The sequence below is a fragment of the Trachypithecus francoisi genome, unplaced genomic scaffold, assembly GCF_009764315.1.
Source record: "Trachypithecus francoisi isolate TF-2019V2 unplaced genomic scaffold, Tfra_2.0 Lachesis_group16, whole genome shotgun sequence".
NCBI classification, from domain to species: Eukaryota; Metazoa; Chordata; class Mammalia; order Primates; family Cercopithecidae; genus Trachypithecus; species Trachypithecus francoisi.
Genome location: NW_022681461.1, coordinates 1,298,095 through 1,310,876, shown reverse-complemented (window position 1 = coordinate 1,310,876; position 12,782 = coordinate 1,298,095). Strand labels below are relative to the sequence as shown.

The window sequence follows — 12,782 nt, the reverse complement described above, 5'->3', positions numbered from 1 at the left end:
CAGGCTGGTCTTGAACTCCTGGTTTCAAGTGATTCTTCCAGGTCAGCCTCCTAAGTAGGTAGAACTACAAGCATGTGCCACTGTGCCTGGCTCTGTATTTCTTAAGTAAGAAAGCCAAAATTACTTCTTGATCCATGGGCTGCAGAATAAATGCTGTGTTAGCAGGCATGAAAACAACATTCATTTCCTTGTACATCTCCATCTATCTCCTGGGTGACTAGATGCACTGTCAATGAGCAGCAATATTTTGAAAGGAATCTTCTTTTTCTGAGTAGCAGGTCTCAATAGTGGGCATAAAATATTCAGTAAGCCATGCTGTAAATAGGCGGGCTGTCATCCAGGCTTTGCTGGTCCATTTATAGAGCACAGGTAGAACAGATTTGGCATAATCCTTGTGGACCCCAGGATTTTCCAAACGGTAAATTATCACTGGCTTCTCCTTAAATTCCCCAGCTGCACTAGTCCCTAACAAGAGAGTCAGCCTGTCCTTTGAAGCCAGGCACTGACTTCTCCTCCCTAGCTATGAAAATCCTAGATGACATCTTCCAACAGAAGGCTGTTTTGTCTACACTGAAAATCTATTGTTTAGTGTAGCCACCTTCATCAGCAATCCTAGCTAGGTCTTATGGGTAACTCGCTGCAGCTTCTACATCAGCACTTGCTGCTTCACCTTTGCAATTTTATGCTATGGAGACAGCTTCTTAGCTTAAATGTCATGAATTAACTTCTGTTAGCTTCAAATGTTTTCTTCTACAGCTTTCTCACCTTTCTCAGCTTTCACAGAATTGAAGTGCGTTAGAGCCTTGCTCTGGATTAGGCTGTGGCTTAAGGGAATATTATGGCTGGTTTGAGCTTTGACCCAGACCACTACAGCTTTCTCCACATCAGGCATAAGGCTGTTTCACTTTCTTATCGTTTGTGTGTTCACTGAAGTAGCACTTTTAATCTCCTTCCAGAACTTTCCTTTGCATTCACAACTTGGCTGTTAGGCACAGGTGCCCAGTTTTCAGCCTATTTTGGCTTTTGAGATGCCTTTCTAATGAAGCTTCATCATTTCTAGCTTTTGATGTGAGAGATGTAAGACTCTTCCTTTAAAGTTGAACAATGAAAGGCCATTGTAGGATTATTAATTGGCCTAACTTCAATACTGTTGCATTTCAGGGAAGGGGGAGGTCTAAAGAGAGGGAGAGAGGGAAAATGGCTGGCTGGTGGAGCAGTCGGAACACACACATTTATTAAGTTTGCCATCTTGAATGGGTGCAGTTGGTGCTCAAGACAATTACAACAGGAACGTCAAAGATCACGCACGTGATCTGTGGATCACCCTAACAGATATAATAATAAGGAAAAACTTCAAAATATTGTGAGAACTACCAAAGTGTGACTCAGAGACACAAAGGGAACACACGCTGTTGGGAAAATGATGCCAACAGCCTTGTGCGAAGCAGGGTTGTCACAAAACTTCAATTTGTAAAAAAGGCCTTATCAGACGGGCGGATCACAAGGTCAGGAGATCAAGACCATCCTGGCTAACACGGTGAAACCCCGTCTCTACTAAAAAATACAAAAAAAAAACTAGCCGGGTGAGGTGATGGGCGCCTGTAGTCCCAGCTACTCGGGAGGCTGAGGCAGGAGAATGGCGTAAACCCGGGAGGTGGAGCTTGCAGTGAGCTGAGAACCGGCCACTGCACTCCAGCCTGGGCGACAGAGCGAGACTCCGTCTCAAAAAAAAAAAAAAAAAAAAAAAAAGGCCTTATCTACAAAGCGCAATCAAATGAAGTACACTGAAACAAGGAACGCCTATATATTAGGATGATAACAAACAAGAAGGCACTTTGGTAGGGAAAAGTTTCTTCTTCCAGAGTAGCCAGAACGAGTCCACCCTGGACCTGCTAACTATCCATCATCCTCTATAACTGGCTTCTTACGATCACTGGCTTCTTATGACCAAGTTTTAGGGATATACTGGTTAAGAGCAGAAAAGTTCCTCATCTTCACCTAGACCGACAGTATGAAACATTCAAATGAACTTTGATAATACTCTTTTTCTTCTGAACCAAGTGTATTCTGTGTATTTCAAGGCATTAGATCTACACCAAGTTGCATTATTTTCATTGAAATGATATTTATTGAAAGGCTCAACTGAAAAAAGTTAAGATTTTTCATATGCAAGGGTAAGTAAAACAAAATCAACTCTTAACAACTTTGCAGACAGCTATCTTTGATGTCAGTCCTTAAAAACATAAGGAAGATTTCTCCCTACCTCACGGCCACATGATTAAATTAGCAGTTTTCTATTTACTCAGCTACATATGGAATCTATCTTTATATAGTAGAAGACTGCACTAGAATTGCTCAGAGAATGTTTAAGAAAAAAGAAACCCTCTATTAATATTCTCCAAGTAAAAAGTAATTTTGGAGGTAAGTTATTAAAGAACTGTAGAGGGTACCTAGGTAGGAATAGCAAAGAAGTGAAAAAAGGTGATAGGGAGGAATCGTTTCCATACACTGTAACAAACGAGGCAAAAAAAGTTACAATCGAGGAGAGTGAGTTTCAAATGCAATCAAGAACAGCCTCTAGTTCCCATTTCCGCAGGAGAAACATTCAGTAATCTCTGCATCTTTCTAAATCTCTGGGTGAATTCCTGGAGACACAGCTATTGCTGATAATCTGCAGACAGAATCTGATTCATTCTCCCCTGCTCATCTGTATACTCCAAGTTGCAGAGAAAGCTTGTGAGGATGGTGCACAGGGAGGCAGAACAGCCTGACAGCTGCCCACAGGAGGCTACGTGGAAGTAGTGAAATCTTTTATTAAGCAAGTGTGGAATGGACCTATGTACTGGGCTGGCTTCTCCAGAATATACCTCATGGAGCAAACAGAACACAGAGCAGTGCCTGCTGAACAGCTACACTAACTCTTCCACAACCAGACGATTAGGCCTGATGAGTCAGTGAGAAAACTGGAAACAAGGAGGAGATCTTCAAAGCCACTGGAAGGTTCTGATGGCTCTGACCCACTGAGAAGCTAGAGTAGAAGGCTTAATTAAAAGTTCTGATTCTAAGGTCAAAAAGGATCTGCCCATCCCCGGACAGCTCTTTGTACACCTTGTTCCTGAGCTTCACAAGACACTCTAAGGTCATCACACATGGGCACACCGTGTGGCCACAAGCCCTCATATCCACCTGATCATGCCAACTCTGCCACAAAGCAGATAAAACAATAAAAAATTTCAGGATTTTTGCTTAAGTATGAAAATCCTCAAAATCACTCAAGGTTTGTGCCTGGAGATAGAAAACATTACTGTAAACGCAGTTTTCCAATACTCAAAAAGAACCTAAGGCAACTATGAGCTATCCCTGAATTGTCTTAACCATCTGCAGAAAAGCCAGTTGGTCAGAGGACCCACCACAAATGGAAGAGTCAAATTTTCTGCCTATGTTTAAAAATGATGTTCTAATCTCAAAAAAACAACAGCATTTGTATTCAAATCCAAAACCTTTTCTGGGGAGAGAGGGAGATGAAAGTTTTTAGCCATCGGTCTGCTCTCTTCCTAGAAGGAGTAATACTTATTATATAATCCAGCTAAACTCTTTTTCAATGGTGCTTTGCTTTCTGAGTGAGCCACAAAAGGACAACTTCATACTGGCTGTCCTGAGCCGTTATTTTAATTTTTAATTTTTTTTTTTTTAAAGAATAATGGAAGTATCTCTTCAAATAAACACTTATCAAATTAAATCTGATAGAAGCTGCTTGTGGAAATTCAGCATGACTTACAGGAGGGACTCACTGTCCAGGAAACCCATCTATCTAAAATGATGCGAAGTGGCAGCACTGGGGGGAGCAGGTGAATGCCATGTGCTACAGACAGAAACACAGGAACGCCGTCTCCCTGGGGGCTGCTGATCGGATGGCTCTGTGGGACAGGGCCAAGCGAGACCACAGCAATTACCTTCACCAAAGCTTGCAGATGTGCAGTGGAAAATTTTGCTAATACCCTCAGTCCTCCATGGGAGTGCAGCCCAGGAGTAAATTCCCGTTAATTCCTCCTACAGACAAAGGCTAGAGAGGGATCAAAGCCTTTCCAGATAGCCGTCTGAGCACTGGACTCAGCACCATGGCCCTGGCATCCAGGCCCTACTTTGCCACTTACTCTTTCCATTTGGGGAGATTCTGTACCTTTCTAAGGATCATCTTGGGGATAATGAAGGATTTGGAGAATGGGATCTAGGAGATGGGAGATTTGGATCTGGGACTCCTACCAGTCTCTTTCATATTTAAAATTCACAATTCTACTAGTCTTTGTAGGATCTCCACTAAGTACTAACGGATAGGTCCATCACATCTTGTGGCCTTGACCTCAATTTCAAATCTCTCTAGGTACTACGTTTTATTTGTATTACCATATTTTCTATAAAGACTACCTGAAGACCTCATATGAAATAATACTTGTTATATGTGACCTCATATGAAACAATACCTGTTATATTTCGTATCGCTGGCAACAAAGATCACAGAAGAATGGTGCTGGTGAAAAAAAGTTAACCAGAGAAAGCCTTTCTTGGCAGGCGCTCACTGCTGTCTGTGTTTTCCAGTGGCTAGCTGAGGCTCCTCACGTCCCTCCGCCCTGGCCTCCAGCTGGGCCACTTAGGCTGATTTGATTAGAAAGCCACCAAATGGCTCTCCAGTGTCTGGGGAAAAAGATTTCAAGCACGTACCACAAACGACACTGAGACATTACAACTAGTTGTGAGATTTGATGTAATTATTTATTATTAATAATAAAGTGTTAAAATATGTTAAAGATTCCGCTTTTTTAGTAAATTACAGTGAATTCCCTATAATCACATCATCTTTACTCTCTTGTATTCTGATGTGCTTTCTTTGGTTATGATCAGAGAAAGTAACATTTTCACACAGAGAAAGGCCAAATGGAAGCATATCCTGCAGAAGTGAATTTAATGATAAGGCAACTGTTTTCATATGGGTCTAAGACAGTAGTTCTGAAGCTTTTTGGTCTTAAAACCCCTTTATACTTTAAAATTGAGAATCTCAAAGAGTTTTTGTCTGTGTGGGTTATATCTACTGAAAATTTAAAGTCTTTATTAGCTAATTAAAATAAAAGCCCATTGCATGTTAACATAAGGAACTTTTTATTTATTTATTTATTTATTTTTAGGAACTTTTAAAAACAAAAGTAACTGTACTTTCCAAAGCAAAAAACCAAAAAGTTAGTGAGAAGCGTGGCTATGTTTTACATTTTTACAAATGTCTTTAATATTTGGCTTAATAAAAGACAGCTGAATTCTCCTGTTTCTACGTTCAATCTGTTGTGACACGTTGTTTTGGATGAAGCTTATGAAGAAAATTGGTCTCATACAGACGTGTAGTTAGAAAAGGGAAAAATAGGGCCGGGCGCGGTGGCTCAAGCCTGTAATCCCAGCACTTTGGGAGGCCGAGACGGGCGGATCACGAGGTCAGGAGATCGAGACCATCGTGGCTAAAACGGTGAAACCCCGTCTCTACTAAAAGTACAAAAACTAGCCGGGCGAGGTGGCGGGCGCCTGTAGTCCCAGCTCCTCGGGAGGCTGAGGCAGGAGAATGGCGTAAACCCGGGAGGCAGAGCTTGCAGTGAGCTGAGATCCGGCCACTGCACTCCAGTCCGGGCGACAGAGCGAGACTCCGCCTCAAAAAAAAAAAAAAAAAGGGAAAAATATTTTAATAGTCTTTTCAGATAATTATGGATTTTCTTTTTTGACACGACACGAAAACTCAAGGTTTATTTCATTAAAAATCTGAAACCTTTCGGTAAAATGTTTATATTGTTAAAATTCATTGGTGTATCTTGAACTTTGATAAATCTTTTCCCCATGGGTGATTTTTAATATCATTCACTGGTCATTTAGAAAATACTGATTAATAGAGTTATGCAGATCTTCAAAACATGGACACATTTAATTGTACCACGTTCGAAAATCACTTTTGTTATTATGAGAAAAATAAGTATTGGGAAGATGTCAATGCTATGGTGTTAGCTACAAGCTTTTCAGTATTTTAACTTTCACTTGAAAGCTTGAATTTTATCACTGGCAACAAGTACTGTCCATTGTTTTCCTCGAAGTGACATGGTCAGTAAGTTCACTTTTTTGAGGAAGTGCCAAATGCCAAGTCTGAATAACCAGAGTCTCTCCGGCATTCTTTCAGACGGTGTTCCATGAAAAAGCAGCTAGTTCAACGTGCACCTCAAACAATGATTCAAGTGCTTTATGCATACTTCCCATTTCATCACACAGAATACAAAAAAGATGGGCAGTAAAGGCTTGAGATTTGCTAAAATTAATTTTGCTGCTTCCTCGAAGATATTCATAACAGAAAGTAGTTTTCTTTTCCTGCAAGAATGTGGTGGTAAAAAATCCATTAACTCCTAGTGATACAGAAGGACTGGGCTCCCATCTAAACCCCACCCTTAAGCTCAGCCTGGATCTGTGGCCCTACATGGAAACAGCTGACCCTGTTTTTTCACCCAAACGTTGCCTTTTTGGCTTGCCCCTGCCCCTATCCTGGGCCCATCAAAGACCTAGCTGGCAGAGCAACACAAGCAGCTGAGCGGCAAGCAGAGAAGCAACTGGGCATTGGAGACTACGGGCAGATGCAGCTAACTTCAGACGGTGCAGCCTGGAGAGGGGCCTGGTGGGAGACAGCCAGGCTTCGGGGAAAGATCACCTTCCCATCCCCTTTCCAGCCTCCCTCTCTGCTGAGAGCCGCCCAGTGCTCCATGAAGTCTTCTGCATGCATCACCTTTCAAACAGTTTGTATGACCTGATTCTTCCTCACACCGGTCAAGAACCCAAGTGCCAAGAGGGCAGCGGCTGCCACCCTGACCCTCCACTGAGCTGGGTGGCACTTGGCTGTCCCCGGAGGGCAGAGCTTAAAGAGCACTGGTTGTAATACGCTTGGACGCTGCTGCAGGGCCCGCACAGAGCCTGCTCCCACCAGAGAGGAGCGACTGGTTGGCTGCAGCGTTTGTTCGCTCCTGTTCCGATACCTGCTTGCTCATTTGTACACTCCCTCCTACAAGGAGTGGCCAGCGGCGGGCTGAGTGAAATGAGCCACTCCAGTACCCGCCCGTGAAGGGGCTCAAGGGAGCGATCTTGTCTCACTACTACAATTAAGGGCCACTGCCTGTTCATACTAATCTGCCGGCAGGCTCCCCCACATTGCTTTCGAATCATTAGTACAAATGTCAACAAGTGAAAAGGTGGACCCCCAAGTCTTGGGGCTATCTTAGGGTCCACAGACCACACTTTGACAACTGTCAGTCTCTAATAAACTGGAATTGATACCTCCACGTTGGCAAGTTTGACCATGATAATCATGAGTAGGTCTGGGCTTCACCCAGCTTTATACCCACACACATGAAATGGTCCCCCACCTGTTCAGTGAGAATAGAATAGTCTTTGTCTAGAATAAGCATTACATCAACCTGCTCCAGCCTGGCTCCTGGCCTTCTTCACTGTGGAATGGTTAGGTATTTGGAATATCTTGAAAACTAACCTGTCAGAGTATAAAGCCTAACATCTCAGTCTGTTCAGGTCAGTTTAACATTTATTGATTATTGCCCTAAATGAAAGGCCCTTCATGACTTTTTCTTAACCCCCTATGTACCTTACTGCTCTCTGTGGTCCAATACAAGTCTGCCTGGTCAGCCCAGTCTTCTCACTAGCTGCCAAACACATCATCACATTTCTGGATCCAGATTTCCTCAGAACCTAGTTTCTTGCCCAACACTGTCCTACCTATGCTCGAAGGTACAGCTTCACAAGACTTCCCTTGCATACTCTTTTCTTGCATTATTATTGTGATTTCTCATTTGGCAGCTTTATTATAAAATGGAATGTACCTTAAGATTTTATGTCATCTCATACAACATACCAAACCAAATAATGCTGCACATAGACCAAAGATCCTCATTTCACCCATCAGAGAAATATAATGAAACTAGGGGATCTCTTTGAATAGGTAGGGCCCCCTGTACTGTTTGAAGTTATTTTGATTGTTTAGGTCTTATCTATTTAACTAGCTCACACTCCTGTAATCCAGAGAGCAACCATGTATTTTTATTGTACTAAGTCCTGAGTCATGCCCTACAGGTTCTCAATAAATGCTTGCTGGATGACTATCAACTTACACAAATATGACCGTGATATTGTGAAACAGACATTTGGTCTCTGTCCTAGCTTCCTGGCATACAGCTCCTAAAATCCTTGAAATACAGTGATGTGCTTTTCTATGCTAATGAGTTGGCTGGTGGCTGGCAGCCCCCTAGGGAGCTTCAGGATGGGGCTGGTCACCTGAAGTCAGATCAAGGCAGGGTCAGAGGGTTGGGACTGTCAGCCCCACCCCCAACCTCCAGAGAAGGAACAGGGGCTGACGGTTAAGCTGATCACCAGTGGCTTAACCATCACAACCATTGCATAGGTACGACTGATTGAATCGATCATACCTATGTAATGAAGCCTCCGTAAAACCCCAAAGCACTGGATTCTGAGAACATCTGGAGAGCTGAGAAGCTGGACATTCTGAGGGCGGAGAACTCAGGACTGAGTGTGGAAGCTCTGAACCTCTTCCCATACCTCCCCGACGCAGCTCTTCATCTCTATCCTAATAAAATGGTAACCCTAAGTATTTCCTTGAGTTCTGTTTACTGCTCTGGCAAATTAAACAAGCCCCGGGAGGGGACTGTGGGAACCCTGATTTCTAGCTGCTTGGTTAGAAGCACAGGTAAAACAAATGGGGTCTTTTGACTGACAAGCTGCGGGCAGTCTTGTGGGACTGAGTGTTCAACCTGTTGGATCTGATACTGTATCCAGGCAGATAGTATTGGAACGGAATCGGAGGCTACCCAGCTGGCATCTGCTACAGAATTGACTGCTCGCTGGTGTAAGGGAAAATCCCCCACAGAGCCGGTCACAGAAATCATCTGTGTTGATTGTTGTGAGGTGAGAACAGAGGAGTAACAGGGTTATTTTTCCCCCCCACTCAACAACAAAGAAAACTTAATTTCTGGAGGACATTTGCCAAACAAGTTTTCTAAACAAGATAAAAAGTTCTTGCTGTTAAGGCATTCAATTATTTCACCTGCAACAAAATAGCCTTACACAGCAAATGAAATAGTGGGATATGGTTTTCCAATCCACTCTGAAGCAGGTAATGCTAGTCATGAGACTTGTTTATAGATTAACTGAAATTTGACTGATACTAAGTAATGTGGCGAACAAGATGGGTGACGTCTCTAAAATAAAACATCCACTTACCATCTTGCTGTAAAAACTGTGAGCAGACCCTAGTTATATTAAAGGTGTATTATCTTCATCAGATAATTTGCAAAATATCACAAATTTCAGTTCAGACGTATTTGTCTTATCTAATGTCAACTCACCACAAAAGAGTTATGCTCATACTAACAAATTAGAATAATTATTCACATTTTCATTTATAGAATCTCTTTGAGAAGGAAAATGTCTCCAGCGCACATCAAAGACCTCTGCGGCAGCCCCTCCCATCACAGGCCCTGAGGCCCAGGAAGAAAAAATGGTTTCATAGAAAAATGGCAGAGGCTTGGTATCCTGTGTCCCAGCCACTCTAGCCACGGCTAAGAGGGGCCAAGGTACAGCTTGTGCCATGGCTTCAGAGGGTGCAAGTCCCAAGCCTTAGCAGCTTTCCATGTGGTGTTGAGCCTACGGGTGCAAAGAAGACAAGAATTGAGGTTTGGGAACTTCCATCTAGATTTTAGAGGATGGATGGAAACCCTTGGATGTCCAGGCAGAAGTTTGCTGCAGGAGTGGGGCCCTCATGGAGAACCTCTGCTAGGGCAGTGCAGAAGGGAAATGTGGGGTTGGAGTCCCCCCCACAGAGTTCCCAATAGGGCACTGCCTAGTGGAGGTGTGAGAAGAGGGCCACTGTCCTCCAGGCCCCAGAATGGTAGATCCACTGACAGCATGCATTGTGCACCTGGCAAAGCCACAGCCACTCAATGCCAGCCCATGGAAGCGGTCATGAGGGAGGCTGTACCCCGCAAAGCCACAGGGGCAGAGCTGCTCAAGACGATGGGAACCCACCTCTTGTATCAGTGTGACCTGGATGTGGAGACATGGAGTCCTAGGAGATCACTGTGGAGCTTTAAGATTTGACAGCCCCACTGGATTCTGGACTTGCATGGGGCCTTTAGCACCTTCATTTTGGCCAATTTTCTCCCATTTGGAATGGGTGTATTTATCCAATTCCTGTACATCCATCCACTGTATCTAGAAAGTAACTAACTTGCTTTTCATTTTACAGGCTCATAGGCAGAAAGGACTTGCCTTGTCTCAAATGGGTCTTTGGATTGTGGACATCTGAGTTAATGCTGAAATGAGTTAAGACTTTGGAGGACTGTTGGGAAGGCGTGATTGGTTTTCAAATGTGAGAACAGGGGATTTGGGAGGGGCCAGAGGCAGAATGATAAGAGTTTGGCTGTGTCCCCACCCAAATCTCATCTTGAATTGTAGCTCCCATAATTCTCCTGTGTTGTGGGAAGGACCCAGTGGGAGATCACTGAATCACAGGGGTGGTTTCTCTCATACTGTTCTCATGGTAGTGAGTAAGTCTCACGAGATGTGATGGTTTAATAAGGGGTTGTCCCTTCCTCTTGGCTCTCATTTTTTTTTTTGCCTGCTGCCATGTAAGGCATGACTTTCACCTTCCACCATGATTGTGAGGCCTCCCAGCCACGTGGAACTGTGAGTCCATTAAATCTTTTTCTTTACAAATTACCCAGTCTCTGGTATGTCTTTATCAGCAATGTGAAAATGGACTAATACACCCGACAGAAGGAGAGAGATAAGGCTGGGCATGGTGGCTTATGCCTGTAATCCCAGCACTTTGGGAGGCCGAGGTGGGTGGATCACCTGAGTCGGGAGTTTGAGACCAGTCTCAGCAATATGGCAAAACCCCTTCTCTACTAAAAATACAAAAATCAGCCAGTTGTGGTGATATGTGCCTGTAGTCCCAGCTACTCAGGAGGCTGAGGCAGGAGAATCACTAGAATTTGGGAGGCAGAGGTTGCAGTGAGCAGAGATTGCATCACTGCACACCGGCCTGGGTGACAGCAAGACTCTTGTCTCAAAATAAATAAATAAATATAATAGGAGAGAGAGATATATGAAGACAATTACACTTCCCTATCCTCAGAATACATTTGTGTGAGGAAATGAGTTCTTGAGTTGCAATCATCATCTGGCAACATGAGGCAAAAGACCTAAGAACTAAAAGTTAATTTACTAAAGATAGCAGGGTAGAAAATGAAAGAGCCTGAATCCCTATCGTGTCATGGGGCTGTCACACCTGAAAATGCCTCCTTCTAGACCTGCTGTTATTTGAATTAGTTTAGTGACTTACTATACAGCCCAATTTTTGATGGTTATTCTATTTCCTGCACTCAAAAGCATCTTGTACATATTCATCCAGTATTGCATAATACAATGAGATAACTGCTATAGCAGATAAACACACACAAGTAAAGAGAAGAATGAGGAAAACTTTATATTGCTTTGGAGAAGAGTTGGGGGATAGCTGTCACAGATGATACAAGGGGTAGGAGTTCAATCAGCAGACGCAGGTGACAAGGAATTTTAAACAAGGAACCAGAGAAGCAAAGGCATGGCAGGCCTTAGCAGGTCTGGAGAAGAGAAACTGAAGGCTAAGAAGAGCCTGTTTGTTCATCTTTGTATCCCTGGTGTTTAGTACACAATGGAATATAAATAGAATCTGCTCTCACAGCTTTTTACTATGTTGTTGGTACATACTCTGTTGTTGGTATGTACCAGAATTGTTGGTACATAATCCATTTCAATAATCTTGATTACGTGAGTGTCTTGGAATGAGACTAGAAAAGCATGCTAGGGCCAAACTGAGATAGGCCTTGTATGCTACGGAAAGGACACAATAAGACACTGACAGAGCTTTGGAAGCTACAAAGTGACTCTGGAAGCCACACAATCACTCTCTAGATTTATTATTGCCAGATGAGGATGCATGGGTTCCAGGAATATCTTTCTGACACCATTCTTCATGTTCTCTCTTCCTGAATGGGTTTCCTATACCAGCATTATGGCCAATAGATGACGAATAATGACGATGAAGAATGACGAAGAAGCATTTACACTGCTCAAACTTGACTCGTAACTTTACATTAGCTGCCAGCCAGTATACTCACTTTAACATTAACTTGTGGCACAAAGCGTTGAGGAGACTTAACTTGTGAAAATAGTTGTAGCGATTGGCCTTACGCAGTACTTCCATGCGGGAATTATCACAAACATTTTCTGAACTCCCTCTCTGTGCTGCCCGGAGCTAAGTGGTAGTGTTTACAGGAGTATATGAGAGTGTCCCATGGTCCTGCTTCTTCAGTAGCTTATAACATACATGAGGAAAAAACGAATCCACATGAGTTAAGTAACAACAGTCACAGGTATACCACGTCTACAGTGATGAGTGGCATAGAGAATGGACGCTAAAGGAACCTGAAACTGAGTGATCCCTGAAGACTGAGGCTTTGTGGAAAAAACGGAACTTGAATTGAGTCTAACTGGAGTGGAACATTCAGATAGGAGTTGATAGGGCTGGAGGTGTAGGATAAGTAAATCCATCCAACACCATGATTACCAGGCAAACCTGAAAACAGTTCTCATTCAAAGAAAGAGAGATCTTTCCCCTGAGTGATTAACTATGTTCGTAATACAGT

General features: G+C 43.2%; 1 protein-coding gene across 7 annotated transcripts in view; it reads right to left on the bottom strand.

Moving 5' to 3' along the window:
- The window catches only part of ERCC6L2 (ERCC excision repair 6 like 2), a 136,478-nt gene that overhangs the window by 17,862 nt on the left and 105,834 nt on the right, over nucleotides 1-12,782 (bottom strand). Inside the window, exon 18 of one of the 7 annotated variants that reach the window (XM_033236642.1) lies at nucleotides 5,741-6,390. The exons of the other annotated variants lie outside the window; for them this stretch is intronic. Coding sequence (XP_033092533.1) covers nucleotides 6,202-6,390 — 189 coding nt within the window. The 3' untranslated portion in view covers nucleotides 5,741-6,201. Of the gene's footprint in view, nucleotides 1-5,740; nucleotides 6,391-12,782 lie in introns of those variants that run through there. 7 annotated transcript variants of the gene reach the window in all.